The sequence below is a fragment of the Protopterus annectens genome, chromosome 3.part1 (genome assembly GCF_019279795.1).
Source record: "Protopterus annectens isolate FY-2018-M chromosome 3.part1, PAN1.0, whole genome shotgun sequence".
Classification (NCBI taxonomy): domain Eukaryota; kingdom Metazoa; phylum Chordata; order Ceratodontiformes; family Protopteridae; genus Protopterus; species Protopterus annectens.
Genome location: NC_056732.1, coordinates 627,322,770 through 627,348,915, shown reverse-complemented (window position 1 = coordinate 627,348,915; position 26,146 = coordinate 627,322,770). Strand labels below are relative to the sequence as shown.

At 41.6% G+C, this 26,146-nt stretch overlaps 1 protein-coding gene across 6 annotated transcripts in view; it reads right to left on the bottom strand.

Annotated features, from left to right (window-relative positions):
• The window catches only part of LOC122798227 (probable 2-ketogluconate reductase), a 609,788-nt gene that overhangs the window by 115,423 nt on the left and 468,219 nt on the right, over nucleotides 1-26,146 (bottom strand). For all 6 annotated transcript variants that reach the window (XM_044067001.1, XM_044067002.1, XM_044067004.1 and 3 more), the window contains one exon: nucleotides 3,203-3,299. In XM_044067001.1, coding sequence (XP_043922936.1) covers nucleotides 3,203-3,299 — 97 coding nt within the window. The remainder of the gene's footprint in view (nucleotides 1-3,202; nucleotides 3,300-26,146) is intronic.

Genomic DNA, 26,146 nt, shown 5'->3' with positions numbered 1-26,146 from the left:
CTCTAAAGCTCAGTTTTTGACAACTGGTTGTGGATGTGGTGCTTTCACAGATGTGGACTTAAAATCACTTAGTGGGTAGATTAAGCACATTTGTTTAACACCTGGTTGTGGGTCTAATGCTATTATAGAGATAGAGATGGCAGTAATCACTCAGAGGAGGGATATGATCATGGATTTCTGTAGGTTCAAAAATAACTATTTTTATTTGAATTATACAGGCAGAGGGCTTTAACATATAAAACTGAAACCATCTCTAATTTTGCAGGAAATACTCTTGAAAACTTTTAAATTATATTAAGATTTACATTGTTAATAGACCTTATTGCTTTAAAAACAGCTAAATAGCTTGAGTTTTTAATACACAAAAATGTATGCAAGGTGATGGTAATTACAGAATGTAAGATTCAAGTTTATAAAATTCTGATAAATATAAATTGTTTAATCTCATCAGTGAAATTAAGCAGGTAGGAGAAAATCCATGCTTGTACATGACACTTTGAATGCCCTGCCCATAAGTACAGATAAGTAGTAATAGTTAAAATATGTCTGCTCTGCATAAATGCTGTGTCCCTGACTATGCCCACATGGCCTGAGTAGGACAAATGGCCTGGGTACCTGTTGACATCACTGGCTTAGACATCTCATGGACATCTTGTTGGAGCTTTACTGTTCATTCCCCAGCTGAAGAAAAGTTCAGTATTGTAGTTTTTGGACTGGAATTTGAGGTGCGTGAGCCCACTGATGGGTATACAAACATACTAGCTGCACTGTAATACAATTTCTGGTGAATGGTGAGTGTTAGGAACATATAATGATATTTTGACTCTTACTTGATTATACTTGCCTCCCTCACCTGACATCCTAGTGTAACTAAAGTTGGGGAGACAAATGGCCACCCTAATGAGGATGGTGGCTTAATGGCCATATTGGGGACAAAGAATAATAAGACATATGTTTAAAAATATCTAATTGCTGATGTTCTGTACATAAAACACATGTAAAAATGTAGGTTGTAAGTTCTTATAAATCTCCCAAACATGTTCACTAAGCACCTGGTGCATTTGCATTGAATATGCTGTGACTGAATAGTTTAAAGAAGAGGTTTGATTGAGAGTATTACATATTGACTAGAAAATATCCCAATATGTTATATAGATCACAGAGCTGATATTCCTTTTTGTCTCGGTGAGGGCTGCCACTGTTCAGAGGTAATTATTGGGGATACAAAAAAGATATGTTTATCAGAAAGTTTGGTTGAGACAGAGAAGGAAAAATGGAGCTGAATTTATCTGAAATTATTTTAGTATACTTCCTAAGAGTGAACAGCTAGATAGGTAGAAGCATGCTTTGTGATAAGTATGGGTAGTGTTAGGTATTAGGGAGGTCAGATAGTGCCATGGAAATACCTGCATTTGTTTTTATGAGAAATGCATTCTTTGAATTATTTTCTGAACATGTTAAGTATACTTTATTCATGGAAGATTTTACAAGCATTAAACGCTTAATGCTCACCCAAAATACCCAAGTATTAACCGGCGAACTTGTTCACAGGAAATAACTGTAGAATACTATGTTTCACATATTTTGTGTTAATAATTTTGGTCAATGCATGCTTTAATTGGAAGGGGATAAAATGCCTTTAATCATTCAAAACTGTAAGTTTTATTTATTTATGTATGTATGCTGACTTTAGTTGAATGTTTGTTAAGCACCTTTCTGACATCAGAAATGTGCATAATAAGCTTTTGTTAAGCACCCCTCAGTGCTGTAAATCACTAGCCTCAGGCTAGAACATTAATGCATTACAGCCTAGTGATGTCTTCAGGTATTTCTGTAGCAATATCCTACTGACACATCTAGGCAACTAATATAGCCTGTTCATATTTGTATTAATAATTCCAAAAATATGCTATATGTAAGATATTTAATGATTTCATCTTAAAGCTTACACGATGGGCAACAGAACTGTACTGATATTTGATATCTATATAGTACAACTAATGAGATATTAATTGTTGTTCATATACTATTTATAGTGCCATCATTTTCATAATGTTCTAAATATACCAATAGCCAAATAATGCGGACAAAAACTGCATAGCCTCAAATGAAAGCTCACAGTTGTTGCTGACAGTATGTGCATAGCTCAAGGGGTTACTGATATATGGTAAGTTATTTACAAAATATTTTAAAATTAGTATTTTCTGTGTTTTTTATGATTTGCAGAATGATTTAAGGCTTACAGTCTAATGAACATTACCACCATAAAGAGTTGTTTATGATGAACAATTTGCCATTTACATTTCTTTAGTAGCCTTTTCTGCTCTAGGGATATGAATAATTGTAGAATCAGTGACTCAACAGGTATCACACATACCTTTGATGCAAAAGGTTGTGGGTTCTATTCCCACATAAGGTAGGTTGATTTCTGACACTTCAGTGCAGCGTAAAGGATTGTTGCTCTCCTGCTTGTGTCATCCTTAGAATGAGATGTTAAACTGTGGACCTATCTGCCTGAGTTGTTGATAGCTCAGGTGGATGTAAAATATCCCATGGCACCTTATAAAAAGAGTAGAGGAAGTTCCCCAAAGCCCTGGCCAAATTTCCCCCAGTAATTTCCCCTGAAAAGAGGTCACTAGCCTAGTGGGACTAACCTGATCAACAGATGTAAATAAACAAACTGTATTAAATGTGAGGACAACTGGAATCTGTTATAAATTGCATTATGCAACCACTGGAAGTTAAGAGTATAGAGATCCAGAGTTCCACTGGACTGAATGAGTTGATATCAGAGGTAATAGGATACCTCACATACTGCGTAAATAATTCCCAAAAAATAAAGTGTTCAGTTAAGTCTGGTCACAGTCAGATGCTGAAACAAGTCACAGTCAAGCAGTAAAGTAGTTTCAGTTGTAAAAAAGAAGGTACTGATCCCACAGCAATTCTTGATTTTTACTGATTTACTGTTACTCTTATAGATGTATAAAAAACAGGCATTTACCAGTTCTAAATACTTGACAGAACTCTACTATGTAATAGTTAATTTCCAAACACTTGGACATATTTAATTTAAAACAACAGTCTTAGAACTGTCATTCCAGTGATACAGCACAAGTTACTGTATGTCTTCCTGAAAGGATTTCAGCTCATCTGACCTATCACATGGCCTAACTTTGAAAAAAGGAATTACTAGCCTACATACCTTGGCAGTGGCTCTGGGTATGTCACGTCCAGTGCTGCAGCACGAATTACACCATTCTGAAGAGCTTCCACCAGTGCATCTTGATCGACCACTTGACCTTATATAAAAAGAAAAAAATTGCTTGTTGCCAGTTTCAGTCAGTTTTTGAATCTTGCATCATTATCTTATCATATGCTCTTAAGAATTAAAAAGGCAATTACTTGTTTATGTTGTGTACACAGCAACTGTTGTTTTGAAAGGATTCTGCCAGGGTATCATGATCCACCAGTTAGCCATCAAGATGCAAAAATCTATTTGGCCAAAGCCCACAGTTTGCTCACTCCCTCTTGATCAAAAATTTTCTTGCCAAGAGATTTTAAGTGCAATACATTTCTTAATATAATATCCTTCACATTAAAGTTGTTCATCAGTTTTATTGTATTCTTAAACGTTAGTCACATATTCATATTTTAGTCACCTCATTAAAGCAAGCCATTTTGCAACAATCGTGAGCCAATAACTGCCATTTTTGCCTTAATACAATTCCAGCATTAATTAGAAATGGAAATCTACCTTCTGGTAAGAAGTGCTTATGCAATTAAATGCATGCATCATTTCTTTAGTACTATTCTGTTTCACAGGCTCATAGAAGAATAGGCTAACTCCGCTGAAGGGCCATTTTAAGCCTAGCCAATAATCAAAGGTTAAAATCAAACCTTGTACTTTGTGTCTTAAAGGTGAAAAGCTTAACCGTTATGCCAAATTCACCCATTTTTTCTGTTATTATTCTTCTGTAGAAGGGAAGGTAGTTTGTGCTAGCTTTCTGGTGTTCTGAGCCTGTGACTGCCCTTTCATAAGGATCATAGGTGGTTACAAGGATATTGGCCCTTAGGCCTCTACCAACCTAGCCATGTTATACCCTTGTTTCATTATGGACCAAGATATATAGTTTATGTTTGTGTGTGAATCAAAGATCAGCACCAGCTGCCCCTGTCTAAGAGAGACTTAGGTAAAACCCCCAGTGTAAATTTACAGTTTCCCATCCATATGTTCAGGTTACGCTTAAATAGGGTCATTGAGGAGCTCTGTTTTACATGAACTGGGAGTTTGTTCCAGAGGAGTGGCAACCTCTGGGAGACATATCTGTTTCTCCAGCATGTCCTGTTAATATCACAGGCAAGGTTAAGGTCCCTAGAGCGAGTGAATCTTATCACGTTGGATTTGCAGATGTGCAGCAGCTTCATCAAGGCAGGGTCTGAGACTACTCTGTAGGCCAGGCAGAAGTCTTCTCTAAGCAGTCTATACAATACTGAGTAAAGTGACAGGGCCCTCAGTTTTTCCGTGTAGGTCATGTGTTATAGACCCTGAATTTTCTTGGTGAAAAACCTCTGAGGTCTCTCCAAATGCTGCAGATGTCTGGTGAGGTACATACATAAGGGAGCATTGTACACTGTTATTGGTCTGATGAGAGGCAAGTACAGGAAACTTATACCCTCCTTAGCTTTGGATGCTATACCCTTGCTTATGAGGTGTGCAATGTAGGAGGCCTTCCTTACTACAGTGGATACCTGATGATCAAAATTAAGGCTACTCTCATCTTGCATTCCTAAATCTCTCACCACTAGGTTTGAACTTAGGGGGATATTATTAATGTTGCAGTTATCAGGAGTGTTTCCTTTGCTGAAGGAACTGCTAATGCATTTTTTGTGTTTAGTTTAAGTCCCTGGCTTTGACACCAATCATTTGTCTGTGTAAGCTCATTCTGTAGAATGTTGACATCTTTGGAGGATTTCATGTTTCATCTCACTATCCCCTCTCCTTCCATCCTCCAATACTCTATCACCCCTCCCCCATCCCTAATCCGTAAAGCTCTAGATACACTTCCATACTCCACCCTCCTACACTGTCACCAATGATCCTATTACATCCTCAACACTTAACCCCCAACTATTCCATTATGCCTAAACCACACCATGTCTCTTCATACCACTCTCATTCTTTCCCTTACCCTACTACTCCTAATACCTCTATACCATGGTACCTCCCATTCCTCTTACAAACTACCCCCTTCTTTCCTATCCCCTGTTCACCCCACCATCACCCCTAACACACATCATAACTCTGCTATATCTCCTTTCCACACTATATCCTCCTCCCTAGTGCTTCCAAACCCACTTCTCTGCTTTAAACTAAAACTCCTATCCTCCTCAATGAAATGTCATATTCCCAAAGCACTATCATACCTCCCACCAAACTCGAGGAGCAAATCCAAACCCCTGCTCTCATTCCCATTTAACTGCCTATGCCTAGCAGGAGACATACACCCCAACCCAGGACCTAGTACCAGCAGCAATCCATCTCTCCCCATTAGAATCCATACTACCAACCCTAAATACCTCAAGATCTTCACCATCAATACCCAGAGTCTAAGAAACAAATTAGCCCACTTCCACTCTTGGCTATCCCATACCCAACCTGACATAGCAGCTGTCTCTAAGACATTGCTAATACCCAACATTTCAGACTCTGAAATACTACCCCCTGGGTTTCAAGTACTTAGACAAGACGGCCTAAAAAAAGAAGGGTGGAGGAGTAGCCTTAATCTACTCTAGCCTACTCTCCATCACTCCCTACCAAAATCCTATTCCACAATTCAACAACGCTTAACTAGTCATAAGAAATCTCAAACTAAATAAGCAGAAAAGCATTTGTGTTATAGCCCTCTATATCCCCCTGGAAACAACATTAACACACTTGAGGAAATTCTTCTATGGGCCTCATATAATATCAAGCTTGAGACATACATCCTAGGAGATGTGAACATTGACTGGAACAAAATTACTGCCAATAACCCCACCATTTCAATCAATCTATGTAATTTCACTCAACTCACAAATGCTATAACCAGACCTAATAAAAGTAACCCCCCAGGCACCATACTGGACTGGATCCTTGTCTCCCACCCAAATAAAATCTCCCAGACTGGCACCTTACCAGACTCTATTGGTGATCACTTACCAGCCTTCATCCATAGAGCAACCCCCTCCTCTCCTCATCTACATCAATATATCCATACTCTGAATCTCAACAACTTTAACCCTACAACTTTTTCCAATTCTCTCAAACTGATAAATTGGGACACTCTAAAAACTCTACCACTGGACAGTGCTGTCTAATTCTTAAACTCAACCTTCTTAGACACTCTTAACTCCCAAGCCCCTCCAAGAATAAAACGTATAAAAACCAATTCCGCCCCTTGGCTTAGTAAAGATACCAAAGCACTCATGTAACAAAGGGACAATACCTGGAAACTCTACCATCGTAATAGACACCCTGACACCCTTCTTAAATATAAACAACTCTGCAACTTAGCCAAAAAACGTATCATACAAGACAAAAAAGCATACTATATCAAACTCTAGTCTAACCACTCTTCTAACCCCAAACAATTCTGGAAAACCATCAACTCACTTCTCAACCCAGGCACCAAAAACAACCCTTGCCCTGACACTAGTAAATCTGACCCAGAAATAGCTACTCTGTTCAACTCCTTCTTTACTAACTCTATAGCAGAACTCACTAAAACATTCTCAAACAACAACACCTCCCCCCAAATCAAACCCTCTGCCCAACCTTCCACCCCAAACTCACCTCCCATATTCTACCTCAAACCCATCCCCACCTCATATATAAAAAAAAATTCTGTCTAAGCTTAAGCCTTGCTCCAATGCCCCTGACAATATCCCCGCACTCTTCTTAAGAATTGCAGCAGACAGCATCGCCATCCCCATTAGCATACTCTTCAACAGATCCATACAATAATCATATGTCCTGAAACTGTGGTGTGCAGCCTTTATCTTACCCCTCCATAAAGGAGGCAAAAATAATAACATCTCCAACTTCTGACCCATAGCAATTCTCTCCTGTATTTCAAAAATTCTTGAGAAATGCATCCACCTCCAGCTTATGCCATTCATTACACATAACCAACTCCTCACCGCAACACAACATGGGTTCCGTCCTGGCCATAGCACAATAACAACTCTTCTCTCTTTTCTAGACATCGTTAACCATGCCTATGACTCCGGAGAACTTGTATCCACAGTCCTCCTTGACATCTCCAAGGCTTTCGACACAGTCTCCCATACCCACCTTCTTCACCACCTTTCCAATCTTAACCTCTCACAATACACCATTACCTGGTTCAGCAGCTACCTCTCTGACAGATCTTTAGCAGTAAAATGGAAGACTTGTACCTCAGCCTTCCTTCCCACTCCAGCCAAGGTACTCCAGGGATCCATTCTTGGCCCTATGTTCTTCAATATGTTCATTAATGATTTCCATGCAGCCATTCCTAACACTAAGATAGTACAATATGCAGATGACTCAACTTTGGTTTGCTCTGCATCAAACCTCCCTGAGCTCCAAACAAAAACTCAAACTGCCTTCTCAACTACTGAGAACTGGATGCTCCAAAATTACCTCTCTTTGAATGCCAACAAATCAAAGTTCCTTCTATTCTCTCCCTCAAAAATCTATCCACCTAGACAAAACCTCTTTCAAGATTACAAGCCTTGCCAACTCCACTATAGAAGTTGTTCCTTTTACTAAACTTCTTGGAGTTACTATTGACAAACACCTAAAATTTGATACCCATATTCAGCTAAATATAAAGAAAACCCATCAGAAACTTGGCATGCTGTACAGGAACTCCCACTTCCTCTCCCCCTCAATAATACAGACCCTCACCACTACCTTCACTAATGTATGGTGCTCCCCTACTAACCAACCTATCTTCCTCCAACTCTTCTAAACTAGAATCCTGTTACAATAAGATCTCAAAGTTTGCCACCACTTCCAAATGCTCCACTCACCACTGTAAACCTCTCCACCTGCTGCAATGGCTAGAACTCCCAAACTACCTTGACTACCTCCAACTTATCACCACTCACAAGCTTATTTTCAAAGCAACTATATGCCCAGCACTAACAAACATCTTAACATTATATACCCCAAACAGAACTCTAAGATCTACCCACCAAAATCTAATCTCTGTTTATAAACCAAACCATCCCGCTGGTCAGCTTCTCCTAACCTTTTACGTCACCAAAAAATGGAATTCTCTTCCTCCATCTCTAAGAATTTCTGGGAACTCTGAAAACTTCAAAACCCAGCTGCATTCTTACCTCTCCCAAAAATGGAAATGCAGTTGCACTCCACCTACCAAACCTGCTTGATACATAAATACTTTACAACACACATTATTGATTAACCCTATGTACTGCCTTCATGCTAATGCTACCACTATACCACTCTCAGAGGATTTAAACCTCTGTATTAATTTAACTCATGCTAATATTCATGCATAAAGAACTCATCCATGCTAATATTACTTCTATATCATTCTCAGATGATTTAAAACTTTGTATTAATTTAACCTTGTACTACTGTTCTCAACCACTAAACATGTAAATATGCTTTACATCCTTCTCCAAGCTGCTGTTTAAGTTTTGTTTAGTTTTTGCTATTTTGTATGTAAAATTTGCTTAGTTTGTTTCTGTTTCCACTATGTATTGTACTTCATATTATGGAGCTTGTACTATGTATTAGTGGAGCTTTTCTCCCCAGGCCTCCACTGAAAATGGGCTGTTTGAGCCCAGTGGACCTCCCCGGTCATCAAACTGGAAATAAATAAATAAATAAATAAATAAATGTTTGCACCCAGTTTGCAGTCATCAGCAAACTTGGTAAGCCATAGGCCATCTATTTTTGCCTGGACTTTTGAAAAATAGATACCAAACAGTAGGGGGCTAGGACAGATCCTTGTGGAACACCACTGGTAGCAAGTCTGCTATTAGAGGTAGCATCACCAGTTTTGACTGTAGGTGTTCTATTTGTGAGCCAGTTGGCAATCCATCTAGTAATGTAAGCATTAGTCCCCAGCTGGGTGAGTTTCTCAATGATGCCTAAATGAAGGATTGTGTCAAAGGCCTTGGCTTGGTCAAGATAAGCAGTGTGAACTGTTTTGCCTTCATCCAGAGCCTTGATGACATTCTCAGGGACATCCACAAGGTTTACTAGGCAAGATCTGCCCTTAATGGAGCCAAACTGGGTTGGATCAAGAGTTTAAAGGTCACCTATATTCTTGTTGATAAGGTCCATAATTATTCTCACAATGGCCTTGCAGATAAGGCTGTTTAGGCTTATGGGTCTATAGTTCCCAGGGTCAGTTGAGGGACCCCCCCTTTGTGCAAGGGGATTACGGTTGCTGTTTTCCACTCAGCTGGGACAAAGCCAGTGCTTAGACTGAGATTGAATAGCGTGCTTAGCGGTTCTGATAACTCCTGTTTTAGACCATTTAATAAGCAGCTTGGGATGTTGTCCTGTCCCATAGTGATGATCTTAGATTCACAGGCAAACAGACTATATATCTTGATCCATAAGGGAACAAAGGTATAACATGGCTAGGCTATGACTGGTGGTGACAGGGGGATGAAGTTTTCACCAAACCTGTCTGCTAGCAGGTTGGCAATGTCCTCAAGTTCAGTATAAGTGGTACCGCCCACAGCTAGTTCAGTACAAAGATGGACCTTCCCTTTTAGATTTTGTACATAGCTAAAGAATGCTTTGTGATTTTCTTTAGCTAGGGATGCTAATTTAGCTTCATAATTAGCTTTAGAGGACTTTACAAGATGTCTAATCTGCTTGTTTATGCTCTGAAGGGAGTTCTTCCTTTGCTGGGACAATTTCCTCTTGTTTTTGATAGCAGTTTCCTTCTTTTACTGTATAACTGATTTATGCTGCATGTCCACCAGGGTGGTTTATACTTTTGTGAGGATCTTGATTTGATCCCTTCCAGTACGGCTGAGTCTATACGTTTATATAGGTGTTGATACAGGGCATTTTTGTACACCTCAGTATAGGGGTCAGTGCTGTCAGTGTTGGAAGGGGGTGTGAAACTACTGATGCCATCACTCAGTAGGCTATAGTTTGCTTTGGAGAATTTTTTTAACCTTTTTGCTCCTGATGGTGGGTCAGGTATCATCGTTACTTTGAACGAGACTGGTTTATGATTAGACTTTACCAGGGCGGGTCCTACACATGGGGTGGTGCAGCAATTGCCCATGTTGGTGAGCACTATGTCAAGGATGTTAGAGGCCCTTGTGGGGGTGCCGAATATCTTCTTGTTTGTGTTAACAAAGTCCAGGAACTTTTGGATGAGCTTATTTATGCTCATATGTATTACCCAATCAATGGAAGGATAGTTAATGTCACCCATGAACAAGGTAATTGGCTATACTGAGAGTGCCTCAAGTAAGTCCAGGTAGGCTGTGTGGTTTTCATGGTTCATGGTGGGGTACCTATAGCTAACAATGGTGTTGAGGGGGGGGTCTCTCCCACAGTTAGCTGGACTTGGAGTAACTCTAGGGTGTCATATTGTTAAACTCATATAGAGGTGTATTTGTCTTTAATGAAGATGGATATTCCTCCTCCCTTGTTTTTTTTTTCATGTTCGTTTTGTGGTCTGAATGTGTGGAAGGCATTATAGCCCTACATGGCTGGGGTACTCTCTGAAGCCTTGAATCATGTCTCTGTGATTGCGCAGACATCAGCATCTTCCAGGTTGAAAACTGTTTCACGTGAGTGCAGTTTCTGATTTAGACTCCTAGCATTAAGCAGCATAACCCTGAGTTTTTTTCTGTAGGATATTTTTACGTCAGGAATTTTGCTCTTATGACATTGCCTAAAAAGGCAGTATGGGAGAGACAAGTACATTTGCCAGCAACCTAAAGCCTAGAGGCTACAGGTGAAGACCACCTTTGGCAAAGCAGCATGGTCTGTTGACCATATCATTCCAGGCTGTTGGATACTGGATTGACACAAGATGCTAAACCAATTGTTGAAGTCAGTCATGTTTTCTTTGTATTGTAGCATCATCCAGGGTCAGGGAAGAAAGCTACTTAGGGCTAGGGCCATACCTGCCTGGGACACATAGTCTGAGAGTTCAGTCATGTCTCTCTTCATATAGACCAGTGAGGTAAGTCTCAAGTCATTCACTCCAATATGGACTATGACAGAGTCATAACAGTTAACAGATTTGTTTGCATGCATGATTTGGCAGATGCTGGCACCAGACATGCAGCTGACCGTGACCTTCTCTTTGTCCAGCCTAGTGAGGGGGACATTTGTGTGTCTCACTATGGAGTCGCCTATGACCAAGAGATTGGTTTAGATATATTTTGACTTAGGAGCTTATTGGGTGAGACACTGATTCATATGTTATTTTGTGTAGTGGGTGCTGTTGGGACCATATTATATGCAGAAAGTTTGCGCTTATGAGGTCTTTACTCTTTTGGTATATTTCTAGTGAGTACTTTCGTGTATGTGGGTTTATCTGTTGTGTACTTGGTATGTATGGGAGGTGGAGTGTGGGGGCTGACAAACTGCTTGGTAATTGGTTTGTTATGTGATAGTGAGAGAGCATTGATTCCAGATTCATAGTATAGGTACATCTCTCATATATAGTATTTGTATATTTTAGGAGTAGTAGATTGTCTGTATACATGTGGCAATTGCTACATTGCCTCAAGATGCCCATTTCAATCAGACTGGCTGAAGAAATGGTGAGAAACTGACCTTCCTTTATATCAGGTGTATTCTGTAATACGTTGTGGAGGATGGACTAGATGGATTAGGTTTTGCTGTAGAACTAGAAAAATCAGCTAATCTGTGGAAGGTTTAGGGATAGAAACCTGCGCTGGTGCCTCAAAAAGCACAGCTGTGTTGCTCTCTGGGCAGCAGTGTGGAACTGCGTTGCACGCCAAGAAGCAGAGAAGCTTAGGAGGGGTCCCTAGCAGTTATCTAGGGAAAATTTGACTTTTTAAGCATTTGTGTCTATACACTACAGTGCTAACCCCAGTTGCACAGTGCGCAGCTAAGCCCAAATGCTATATTTAAATATCAGCTGAGTAAAACAGTTTTCAAATAATCCAACCAGTAGGAAAGCCCAAGACTTAGCCTTGTTCCAACAATCCCCAAGTCCTTGAGAACACTCTTCTTAAGGAGACAGTACACATGATTAAGAACATGAACTGTTAATGACTTGCTTCCTGTAGTCCAGAGTTTGAGTCCCTTAGTCTCCCATTGCCTATGGTATGACTCTCAGTAAGTCAATTAACCAGGCAAGTGCTCTGCACAAGTGAAACATTTGACTAGGCTCCTCAGTGGCCTCCTGGACTGCCAGCTTAGTAACTACCTACCAAAAGAATGAAAGAATGAACACACACACACACACACACACACACACACACACACACACACACACACACACACACACACACACACACACACACACACACACACCTGCACTGCAGCATAATTCAAAGATGTTCCCTACTTGCTTTTCTATTTTGCTATACCTCAGGAAGAAGATAGATGAGACCAGACAGACCTTTTCTTTCTGCCTTTCTTTCTTAAATTTTGAAACCATTTCACGAGAAAACAATATTGTAAAATGTCCTCCCATGCTGGTTAGTGAAATTTAATTTAAGATAGGATAGACATAATCCACACTGTGATGTGGGATGAGGTAAATTGAACATGGAATAAGTCTGAAATTAGAGGAATATAATAATATTAGATTGTATTAAAATATATCAAAATATAGTATGTTTTGCACTTAACACACACACACACACACACACACACACACACACACACACACACACACACACACACACACACACACACACAAACACAAACACACACTGTCATGCTAAAGGTTTCACATGTATAACCTCAAAGACATTAATATTAGAGATATGAGAGAAATCTGTATATACCATGCAGTGGGAACACCTAGTAACTGTAAATAATGGGAACAAGGTATAAAATAAGAGGCTTTAAATTAAGGAGCATGATATCTAGCTTTTGTTTTGTCCAAATATGATGAAATATGTTGTCCATATAACTACTGAATAATAACATAATGTGAAAGATGGTGGAAAGCAGGCTGGAACTTTGTAAAGAAAATGTAGTTTTCTTTGTCCTGGGAAGAGTATTTTACCATGGAACATGACTGAAGCAGTTAACAGCCTTAAGTATGAAGGGAAGATTGTGTTTAACTCAGATACTAATGGAAGAAAACTGTGCACTCTATTTTTTGTTATTCTGCTTCCGTGAGAGCAATAAAACCGTCATTAAAAAAAGACAGTGTTTCCCATCATTATTGAGCAAAGTTAATAAATCCAGAACTACAAGGCCTGTACTTCTAGCCTTAATTATTATAATCATTATCCTCAGTAACTGCAGCAACATAGAACATTATGCACAATCATGGAAAAAAAAAAGTATTTTCTAACTATCTAGCTTAAGATGGAAACTTACTGACCAAGATACTGATGTCATGCCACTGGTGCAGAATCAAATCTGGATTGTACCAGAAAATGTCTTTTTATACTCAAAATCTCACACTGGCACCTCCCAATCTGCTTTACTTTTAAAACTATACAAAATTATTGAGATTTTGCCGCGTGTGCTTAATAAATGTATGCATAATATCCAGATGTTGTCTCCTACAGCTATAACAAAGGATGTTTTTAGAGGAGTATTTCTGCCCCTAAGCAAGTTATATAAAGATCTGTATGGTACACATTAGTTTAGACAGTTGTAGCAATATTCTGGCTTCTGTTAGCTATGTTTTGTCTGAAAGATATTCAGGAAAATAAAACGAATTATTTGAGAACAAAGAATATGCCCGGTTACATCTTCATAGGTTCATTGGCTCATACAGGAGATTACTAGGCTAACAGCTTAAGAACCCTTACAAGCCTAACCAATATAACCTGATTTTACCTAATATATAGCCCCTATGGGCAAGAGGATGGCATGGTTTTGTGCCTGTGCCTTAAGTATCTTACAAATTAACCCTATCCATAAGGGACATCTGCACTACCCCAGGTGTGAATTTGCAATTCTCCATCCATTCAGCAAAATCGTACTTGAAGAGGTATAGGGAAGGGGTCTTCTTAATGTGAGTAGGAAGCCTGTTCCAAAGAAGGGGCAATCTCTGAGACACATATTTGTCTCTCCAGCATGTCTTGTTTCAGTCACTGACTAAGTTTAGATCCCTAGAATGGGTGACTCTCATGTTGTTTGACTTGCAGATATGCAACAGTTCCATCAGGGCTGGATTTGTGAGTGCCTTGTAGGTCAGGCATAAGTCATCCCTTAATAATCAGTAGGAGAGAGAGTAAAAGGATAAGGCTTTTAGTCTTTCCACATAGGACATATTGTTTACACCCTGTAATTTCCTTGTGAAGAACCTCTGAGGTCACTCCAGCTGCTTTAAGTGCCTAGTCAAATATATGCCAAATGGTGCATTGTACTCAATTATTGGACTAATGAGGACTGAGTACAGCGGCTCTATAATTTCCTTGTATCTGGATACCACCTTTGCTTATAAGTTGTGCCACATAAAAGGACTTCCTCACTACTTTGGACACATCACTGTCAAAGTTCAGGCTACTATCTGTCTGTATACACAGATATGTAAACCACCAATGACCAGCAAAAAACGATAGTGAACACGCAGTAATGAAGAAATAATGATTATTTATTTATAATTCCTTCAAATCCAGACCGGTTTCAGCTATTCAGCCTTTATCAATGAATACAATAAAGTTTTTTTTGAATGAAATGAAGCAGCCTGCATTTATACTAGTCTCTGATTACCTGGAAGCAATATTACAGCACCACCCAGTGGCTGGAGTAACAAAGTGCATGTTCCATTCTTGATTAAAGCATATGACCAGCGACATAAAAATGCCAGAGGTGTAGATATTAAGTCATATTTTTAAAGATAAAAATCAAAGCTCTGGAAGTAAGCCATTATATGACATACATATTACAAGGTAATAGACCAATACCATAGTCACTATTTGTGAATGCATATCATAGTGTAAAAAAGCAGAAAATATATACCACTAGTATATATATATATATTTTGAAGGGTGATAACCACAAGTTCAAAAGAACTGAATAATAATGAACCAAGTACTGATCATATAATATATTACAAAATAAGGCAAAAAGAGTATAGTGGCCTCATTCTCAGCTATATTATAGATTATAATAAATTGAAATAATATGCTTGTAGATAATACAATGGTTGTCAGTGTGCATGAGGCAATGCTACATTGCCTCAGTATGCTCATGCCCACCAAGCTGGATGCAGGGATAGCAAGAAAGTGCCCATCCGTGGTTGTAGGTTCTAATGTGTTCTTGAAAGGATTGGCAGGAAGGGTGTTCATTTGTAACAGGATGAAGGAAGAGTAGTTACTCAGTGTAATCTGCAGCTAACCTAACCAGCGATGCTGCCCAGGGCAAAACCAGATGCTTTCTGAGCAGCAATGCTCTTGGGTGCTATAACAAGGTAAAGTAGACCTAAATAGTCCTCTGGGTCAAGTGATGTCCAAACTCCAGGAATAAAAGCTGCCTCTAAAATATATGTATCTGCAGTTTCCCCTACAGATGGCAGGCCTGCAGCGACTGTCTCTTGTTTTTGAAGGTAAACTTGAGGCACAGATATGAAATTACCTTTAACCAGGCTGAACTAAGATTTGTCTTAGCAGTGACTATGTTTCATCCACATGACAGAATGTTTTGTTATTTCAAAGAACCTTAACACAAAGTAGAACTGTACTGTAAAACAAACAAAAAACAAAAAAAAAAAAAACACTACAAATATCAGTATTCTGCAGATATCTGGGTAGAATTTATTTACTTTCATATTTCATTAATAACAATGTAGTGACTCATGGCTTTAGTAAAATGTGCCACTACATAGGTTCATAGGTTCATAGGTAGGTACTAGGCTATCTGCCCGAAGGCATTTATAAGCCTTGCCAGAATGTGTTAGCTTTCGCCGCCCCCTTAGATTAGTTCCCTCTGCCTCTGTCCAGCAGAGCCACTGAAGTGATCTCCGAGGTAAACTTTGTTTCCCATCCACTCGTCAAGATTTCTTTTGAAGAGTGTTAGCGAGGAGCTCTGCCTAATGTACACTGGGATCTTGTTCCAAAGCATGGGAAGTCTCTGGGACAGGAATCTATCCCTCCAGCACGTCCTATTTATTGTTGTGGTGAGGTTTAGATCCCTAGAGCGTGTGGCTCACGGGGATAAGGTTTTCATTAGGTGGAGCATGTCCATCAATTTTGGGTTGGACATGGCCTTGTATGTCAGGCAAAGATCACCTCTGAGTAGGCGGTATGCAACCGAGTACAGCTGTAATTTCTTCAGTCGAGCTGCATAGGGCATCTGTTTGAGGCCAGTGATCCTCTTGGTGAGGTACTTCTGTGGTCTTTCCAGCTGTTGTAGGTGTCTTGTAAGGTACATCCCAAATGGGGCGTTGTACTCTATGATGGGTCTGATGAGTGATGAGTAGAGGGGCACAATGACCTCTTTTGATCTGGATGCGAACCCTTTTGTGATTAGGTGGGCCACGTAGAAGGATTTTCTAACCACTAAGGCAATGTGATTATCAATAGTGAGATTACTATCCATTGGGTCCCCAGATCCCTTATTACGTATTCCGTATTTAGGGGACTACCACCTATGTGGTAGTTTGTGGGTACTTTGTTTTTTTCCAAAGGGGATGACTATGCACTTTTTGGCATTTAGCTTGAGGCCATGATTTTGACACCAGGTACTATCTCAGTGAGACCTTTTTGGAGGATGTCTGTGTCAGCCGGAGAGTCAATTATAGCCTCTAGTTTGCAGTTGTCTGCAAACTTGGTCAGCCATAGTCCTCCTGTGCTTGCCTGTACCTCTCAAAAGTATATGCCAAACAGCAGGGTCCTAGGACTGAGCTCTGGGGAACTCCACTTTTAACTGATTTAGAGTCGGACCTAGCTCTCGCAACTCTCACCATGTGGGTTCTGTCCATGAGCCAACTAGCAACCCATCTTGTAACATAGGGGTTTATGTTCAGGTTGGTGAGCTTGTCTATAATACCAGAATGGGGAATGGTGTCAAAGGCCTTTGCGAGGTCTAGGTAGGCTGTGAGTACCACCTTTCCCTCCTTTATAGCCTTGGTAACTGTCTCAAAGAAGTCCACCTGGTTTAGGAGGCATGATCTGCCCTTAACAAAGCTGAACTGGGTAGGGTCTGGTGTTTGGAGGTTCCCAATGTCTCTGTTAATGAGTTCCATGATGATGCGCTCCATAGTCTTGCAGAACAAGCTAGTCAGGCTTATAGGGTGATAGTTCCCAGGGTCTGTTGTGGCTCCACCTTTGTGGAGCGGAATAACCACTGCTGTGTGCCACTCTATGGATACGTAGCCTGTGGAGAGGCTGAGTTTGAACAGTGTGTTTAGGTGAGGGGTTAGTTTGTCTTTGAGCTTGTGTAGGATGCAGCCTGGGACACCGTCCGGTCCCATTGATGCTGTGTTTTTGGCTTTGGAGAGGGCTGTTTTAACCTGAATGTCTGTGATTTCAGGGACTCTACATTCTTCTGGTATGGTTATGGGCCCTCTTGGGGGTGAGAGGGGGGTGAAGTTTGCGATGAACCTGTCTGCCAGGATGTTGGCAATATCGGTCAGTTCAGTGTATTTTGTGCCATTCTGCACTAACTCCAAGCAGATCTGAGCATTGCCACTTAGATTCTTGACATAGCTAAAGAATGCCTTGTGCTTATCTTTGGAGTCCTTGGCAATTTTTCTTTCAAAACTCACCTTGGATGATTTTATGAGGGATCGTAGTTTCTTGCTGATACTGATCAGGGATGTCTTCCCTTCTTGAGATTTTACTCTTTTCTGTACTAGTTTCCTCCTTCTATTGTATAGCTTGTTTATGGCAGGAGTCCACCAGACTGGTTTCCTTTTCTTGGAGGAGTGAGTCTTGGTTTTGCTTGGGATGGCATGATCCATGCATTCTTGTAGGTGGCCATAGAATTCATTAGTAAAAGGATTTTGCAGCTTGGGCAGCATTATCCTTCAGCATGGGGGCTTTGAAACTTTCCACCTCGGTCTTAAGTAACGTGAAGTTTGCTTTTGAAAAGTTTTTCACTGTGATTTTCTTGTCCGGGGGTCGGGGTGGAATGTGGATATCCAAAGTGATTTGTTTATGGTCAGATCTAACCAGCGAGGGGTTGACCTCCGGTGTGGAACACCGGTCACCCATGTTGGTGATGACCAGGTCTAATATGTTGTCACCTCTGGTGGGAGTGTTGACCAGTTGAACCAGGGCATTTGAGTTTATAAATTCTAGGAAATGTTGGGCAAGGGAGTTAGTACTTGAGTAGTTCTCCCAGTTAATGTTTGGGTAATTGAAATCACCCAATATTAGGGTGTTTGGTAGGACCTTTATGTTTCCCAGTGTTTCCAGAAATGCAGAATGGGGGTCCTGGGACATGGTGGGTGATCTGTAGCAAATTACAATTTGAATTGCAGCTTTGCAATATTGGTACCCCCACATATGGCTGGTGAGCATCAGTGTATCTCACAATGGAGTCTCCTATGACCAGAATATTGGCTAGGGGAGTGTTTCACATTATGGGCTTGGTAGCTGAGACATAATAAGATGTGGCTTTGTGTTGTTATGAGAATTGCCTTGCATGTGTACATGCAGAGTTTCTGAGGACTGTGCCTGAGAGGCCTTTGAGGTTTGGGTAAGTTGGATGTGAGAACCTCTGCATATGTAGTCCTTTGTGGGTGCGGTGAGTGATGTGTGTGAGTCACTGACAATCTATTTGGTGGTTTTTCTGTCTGTATGTGAGAATCTAGCCTCCAGTGTCAATGTGCAACTATAGCTCTCACATACTGCATTTGTCTGTTTGAGAATGAAATGGTTGTCGGTGTACATGAGGCAATGCTACATTGCCTCAGTATGCTCATGCCCACCAAGCTGGATGCAGGGATAGCAAGAAAGTGCCCATCCATGGTTGCAGGTTCTAATGTGTTCTTGAAAGGATTGGCAGGAAGGGTGTTAATTTGTAACAGGATGAAGGAAGAGTACTTACTCGGTGTAATCTGCAGCTAACCTAACCAGCGATGCTGCCCAGGGCAAAACCAGATGCTTTCTGAGCAGCAATGCTCTTGGGTGCTATGATAAGGTAAAGTAGACCTAAATAGTCCTCTGGGTCAAGTGATGTCCAAACTCCAGGAATAAAAGCTTCCTCTAAAACATATGTATCTGCAGTTTCCCCTACAGATGGCAGGTCTGCAGTGACTGTCGCTTGTTTTTGAAGTTAAACTTGAGGCACAGATATGAAATTACCTTTAACCAGGCTGAACTAAGATTTGTCTTAGCAGTGACTATGTTTCATCCACATGACAGAATGTTTTGTTATTTCAAAGAACCTTGACACAAAGTAGAACTGTACTGTAAAACAACAAAAAAACAAAAACAAAAAAAAAACCCCACTACAAATATCAGTATTCTGCAGATATCTGAGTAGAATTTATTTATATTTCACTAATCACAATGTAGTGACTCATGGCCTTAGTAAAATGTGCCACTACATAGGTTCATAGGTTCATTGGTAGGTACTAGGCTATCTGCCCGAAGGCATTTATAAGCCTAGCCAGAATGTGTTGGCTTTCGCCGCCCGCTTAGATTAGTTTCCTGTGCCTCTGTCCAGCAGAGCCACTGAAGTGATCCCCGAGGTAAACTTTCTGTTTCCCATCCACTCGTCAAGATTTCTTTTGAAGAGTGTTAGCGAGGAGCTCTGCCTAATGTACATTGGGATCTTGTTCCAAAGCATGGGAAGTCTCTGGGACAGGAATATATCCCTCCAGCACATCCTATTTATTGTTGTGGTGAGGTTCAGATCCCTAGAGCATGTGGCACGCGGGGATAAGGTTTTCATTAGGTGGAGCATGCCCATCAATTCTGGGTTGGACATGGCCTTGTATGTCAGGCAGAGATCACCTCTGAGTAGGCGGTATGCAACCGAGTACAGTGTAATTTCTTCAGTCGAGCTGCATAGGGCATCTGTTTGAGGCCAGTGATCCTCTTGGTGAGGTACTTCTGTGGTCTTTCCAGCTGTTGTAGGTGTCTTGTAAGGTGCATCCCAAATGGGGCGTTGTACGCTATGATGGGTCTGATGAGTGATGAGTAGAGGGACACAATGACCTCTTTTGATCTGGATGCGAACCCTTTTGTGATTAGGTGGGCCACGTAGAAGGATTTTCTAACCACTAAGGCAATGTGATTATCAATAGTGAGATTACTATCTACTTGGGTCCCCAGATCCCTTATTACGTATTACGTATTTAGGGGACTATCACCTATGTGGTAGTTTGTGGGTACTTTGTTTTTTCCAAAGGGGATGACTATGCACTTTTTGGCATTTAGCTTGAGGCCATGATTTTGACACCAGGTATCCATCTCAGTGAGACCTTTTTAGAGGATGTCTGTGTCAGCCGTAAAGTCAGTTATAGCCCCTAGTTTGCAGTTGTCTGCAAACTTGGTCAGCCATAGTCCTCCTGTGCTTGTCTGTACCTCTGAGAAGTATATGCCGAACAGGAGGGGTCCTATGACTGAGCCCTGGGGAACTCCACTTTTAACTGATTTAGAGTCGGACCTAGCTCCTGCAACTCTCACCATGTGGTTTCTGTCCGTGAGCCAGCTGGCAACCCATCTTGTGATGTAGGGGTTTATGTTCAGGTTGGTGAGCTTGTCTATAATACCAGAATGGGGAATGGTGTTGAAGGCCTTTGCAAGATCTAGGTAGGCTGTGTGTACCACCTTTCCCTCATCTATAGCCTTGGTAACTGTCTCAAAGAAGTCCACCAGGTTTAGGAGGCATGATCTGCCCTTAACAAAGCTGAACTGGGTAGGGTCCAGTGTTTGGAGATTCCCAATGTCTCTGTTAATGAGTTCCATGATGATGCGCTCTATAGTCTTGCAGACCAAGCTAGTCAGGCTTATAGGGTGATAGTTCTCAGGGTCTGTTGTGGCTCCACCTTTGTGGAGCGGAATAACCACTGCTGTGCGCCACTCTATGGGTATGTCACCTGTGGAGAGGCTGAGTTTGAACAGTGTGTTTAGGTGAGGGGTTAGTTCATTTTTGAACTCGTGTAGGACACAGCCTGGGACACCATCCAGTCCCATTGATGCTGTGTTTTGGGCTTTGGAGAGGGCTGTTTTAACCTGAGTGTCTGTAATTTCAGGGACTCTACATTCTTCTGGTATGGTTATGGGCCCTCTTGGGGGTGAGAGGGGGGTGAAGTTTGTGCTGAACCTGTCTGCCAGGATGTTGGCGATATCGGTCAGTTCAGTGTATTTTGTGTCATTCTGCACTAACTCCAAGCAGATCTGAGCATTGCCACTTAGATTCTTGACATAGCTAAAGAATGCCTTGTGGTTATCTTTGGAGTCCTTGGCAATTTTTCTTTCAAAACTCACCTTGGATGATTTTATGAGGGATTATAGTTTCTTGCTGATACCAATCAGGGATGTCTTCCCTTCTTGGGATTTTGCTCTTTTCTGTACTAGTTTCCTCCTTCTATTGTATAGCTTGTTTATGGCAGGAGTCCACCAGACTGGTTTCCTTTTCTTGGAGGAGCGAGTCTTGGTTTGCTTGGGATGGCATGATCCATGCATTCTTGTAGGTGGCCATAGAATGCATTAGTAAAAGGATTTTGCAGCTTGGACAGCATTATCCTTTACCATGGGGGCTTTGAAACTTTCCACCTCGGTCTTAATTAACATGAAGTTTGCTTTTGAAAAGTTTTTTACAGTAGTTTTCTTGTCTGGGGGTGGGGGTGGAATGTGGTTATCCAAAGTGATTTGTTTATGGTCAGATCTAACCAGCGAGGGGTTGACCTCCGGTGTGGAACACCGGTCGCCCATGTTGGTGATGACCAGGTCCAATATGTTGTCACCTCTGGTGGGAGTGTTGACCAGTTCAACCAGGGCATTTGAGTTTATAAATTCTTGGAAATGTTGGGCAAGGGAGTTAGTGCTTGAGTACTTCTCCCAGTTAATGTTTGGTTAATTGAAATCACCCAATATTAGGGTGTTTGGTAGGACCTTTATGTTTCCCAGTGTTTCCAGAAATGCGGAATGGGGGTCCTAGGACATGGTGGGTGATCTATAGCAAATTACAGTTTGAATTGCAGCTTTGCCCATTGTTAGTTGTACGTGGAAGATCTCTGAAGCATCGTGCTGTGGGGGAGGTGTGGGTATCCTTGATGAATATGGATACGCCCCTTCCTTTTGTATTTCGGTTTGGGTTCTGTGGCCAAAATGTATGGTATGAGTTGTAGCCTGGTAGTGCTGGGATGCTCTCTGGAGTCTTAAACCAGCTTTCTGTTACTGCACATATATCATTTTTTTTCCATACTGAGAAGTGCCTCGAGTGCGTGAATTTTGAGGTTTAGACTTCTGGCATTGAGTATCATTACCCTCATTTTTTTGTTACTTGTGCTATTTATGGCGGTGGGTTTGTCTTTTAAGCCTTGCCTAAAAAAGGCACTATGGGGGTGGCAAGAGCCTTGGCCAGTATTTGAAAGCCTAAGGGTGACAGGTGCAAGCTGTCTCTAGTGAAGCAGAGTGGCTTGTTGAGCATGTCATTCCAGACAGACAGACACTGGATCCCCTTTGAATGACACCAGAAACTTAGCCAATTGTTGAAATTGAGAATTTTTTTTATACCGTGGTATCATTCTTGGTGAGGGCAGGATGCTACTCAGAGTCAGGGTCATACCGGCCTGGACTATGTGATCAGAGAGCTCTTTCATGTCTCTTTTCATGTAGTCCAGAGAGGTACGGCTCAGGTCATTCACACCAACATGGACAATGACAGAGTCATATTTGTACTTGTTCAGTAGTGACCTGAATGCTTGTGTTATGTGGTGGATCCTGTCGCCCGACAGGCAGCTAACAGTAACCTTCTCCTTATTCAGGCTAGTGAGTGGGATGTCAGTGTGCCTGATTATAGAGTCACCTATTACCAGTATTTTGTGATTAGGTGGGCCACGTAGAAGGATTTTCTAACCACTAAGGCAATGTGATTATCAATAGTGAGATTACTATCTACTTGGGTCGCCAGATCCCTTATTACGTATTCCGTATTTAGGGGACTACCACCTATGTGGTAGTTTGTGGGTACTTTGTTTTTTCCAAAGGGGATGACTATGCACTTTTTGGCATTTAGCTTGAGGCCATGATTTTGACACCAGGTATCCATCTCAGTGAGACCTTTTTGGAGGATGTCTGTGTCAGCCGTAAAGTCAATTATAGCCCCTAGTTTGCAGTTGTCTCATACTTGGTCAGCCATAGTCCTCCTGTGCTTGTCTGTACCTCTCAGAAGTATATGCTGAACAGGAGGGGTCCTAGTACTGAGTCCTGGGGAACTCCACTTTCAACTGATTTAGAGTTGGACCTAGCTCCTGCAACTCTCACCATGTGGGTTCTGTCCGTGAGCCAGCTGGCAACCCATCTTGTGACATAGGGGTTTATGTTCAGGTTGGTGAGCTTGTCTATAATACCAGAATGGGGAATGGTGTCAAAGTCTTTGCGAGGTCTAGGTAGGCTGTGTGTACCACCTTTCCCTCTTCTATGGCCTTGGTAACTGTCTCAAAGAAGTCCACCAGGTTTAGGAGGCATGATCTGCCCTTAAGAAAGCTGAACTGGGTAGGGTCTAGTGTTTGGAGGTCCCCAATGTCTCTGTTAATGAGTTCCATGATGATGTGCTCTATAGTCTTGCAGAACAAGCTAGTCAGGCTTATAGGGCGATAGTTCCCAGGGTCTTTTGTGGCTCCACCTTTGTGGAGCGGAATAACCACTGCTGTGCGCCACTCTATGGGTACGTAGCCTGTGGAGAGGCTGAGTTTGAACAGTGTGTTTAGGTGAGGGGTTAGTTCGTCTTTGAGCTTGTGTAGGATACAGTCTGGGTCACCATCCGGTCCCATTGATGCTGTGTTTTTGGCTTTGGAGAGGGCTGTTTTAACCTGAGTGTCTGTGATTTCAGGGACTCTACATTCTTCTGGTATGGTTATGGACCCTCTTGGGGGTGAGAGGGGGGTGAAGTTTGCGCTGAACCTGTCTGCCAGTATGTTGGCGATATCGGTCAGTTCAGTGTATTTTGTGCCATTCTGCACTAACTCCAAGCAGATCTGAGCATTGCCACTTAGATTCTTGACATAGCTAAAGAATGCCTTGTGGTTATCTTTGGAGTCCTTGGCAATTTTTCTTTCAAAACTCACCTTGGATGATTTTATGAGGGATCGTAGTTTCTTGCTGATACTGATCAGGGATGTCTTCCCTTCTTGGGATTTTACACTTTTCTGTACTAGTTTCCTCCTTCTATTGTATAGCTTGCTTATGGCAGGAGTCCACCAGACTGGTTTCCTTTTCTTGGATGAGTGAGTCTTGGTTTTGCTTGGGATGGCATGATCCATGCATTCTTGTAGGTGGCCATAGAATTCATTAGTAAAAGGATTTTGCAGCTTGGGCATCATTATCCTTCAGCATGGGGGCTTTGAAACTTTCCACCTTGGTCTTAAGTAACGTGAAGTTTGCTTTTGAAAAGTTTTTCACGGTGGGTTTCTTGACCAGGGTGGGGGTGGAATGTGGATATCCAAAGTGATTTGTTTATGGTCATATCTAACCAGCGAGGGGTTGGCCTCTTGTGAGGAACACTGGTTGCCCATGTTGGTGATGACCAGGTCCAATATGTTGTCACCTCTGGTGGGATTGTTGACCAGTTGAACCAGGGCATTTGAGTTTATAACTTCTAGGAAATGTTGGGCAAGGGAGTTAGTACTTGAATAGTTCTCCCAGTTAATGTTTGGGTAATTGAAATCACCCAATATTAGGGTGTTTGGTAGGACCTTTATGTTTCCCAGTGTTTCCAGAAATGTGGAATGGGGGTCCTGGGACAATGGTGGGTGATCTGTAGCAAATTAAAATTTGAATTGCAGCTTTGCCCATTGTTAGTTGCACGTGGAAGATCTCTGAAGCATCGTGCTGTGGGGGAGGTGTGGGTATCCTTGATGAATATGGATACGCCCCGAAATGGCCGAAATGTATGGTATGAGTTGTAGCCAGGTAGTGCTGGGGTGCTCTCTGGAGTCTTAAACCAGGTTTCTGTTACTGCACATATATATTGATTTACTCCATACTGAGGAGTGCCTTGAGTGCGTGAATTTTGAGGTTCAGACTTCTGGCATTGAGTAGCGTTACCCTCAGTTTTTTGTTACTTGTGCTATTTACGGCGGTGGGTTTGTCTTTTGAGCCTTGCCTAAAAAAGGCACTATGGGGCTGGCAAGAGCCTTGGCCAGTATTCGAAAGCCTAAGGGTGACAGGTTTAAGCCGTCTCTAGTGAAGCAGTGTGGCTTGTCGAGCATCTCATCCCAGGCAGACAGACACTGGATCCCCTTTGAATGACACCAGAAACTTAGCCAATTGTTGAAATTGAGAATTCTTTCTTTATACCGTGGTATCATTCTTGGTGAGGGCAGGATGCTACTCAGGGTCAGGGTCATACCGGCCTGGGCTATGTGATCAGAGCTCTTCCATGTCTCTTTTCATGTAGTTCGGAGAGGTATGGCTCAGGTGATTCACACCAACATGGACAATGACAGAGTCATATTTGTACTTGTTCAGCAGTGACCTGAATGCTTGTGTTATGTGGTGGATCCTGGCGCCCGACAGACAGCTAACAGTAACCTTCTCCTTATTCAGCCTAGTGAGTGGGACGTCAGTGTGCCTGACTATAGAGTCACCTATTATTAGTATGTGGAGTATGTTATTTTGCCTTAAGGGCTGTGATTGCATGGCAAACTTGTTTTGTAAAATATGTGTTTCATGGTTTGTGTTGGGGGTTGGAGGTTGTGTGGATGTTTGCTTTGGATATCTCTGTTGGTTTTGCAGATTTTTATTTAGAGCCTCCGAGTATGTTTTCATGTATTTATGTGTGTTTTTTTCCAGTGCTGCTTTAATGGGTTTATGTGAGACTGGT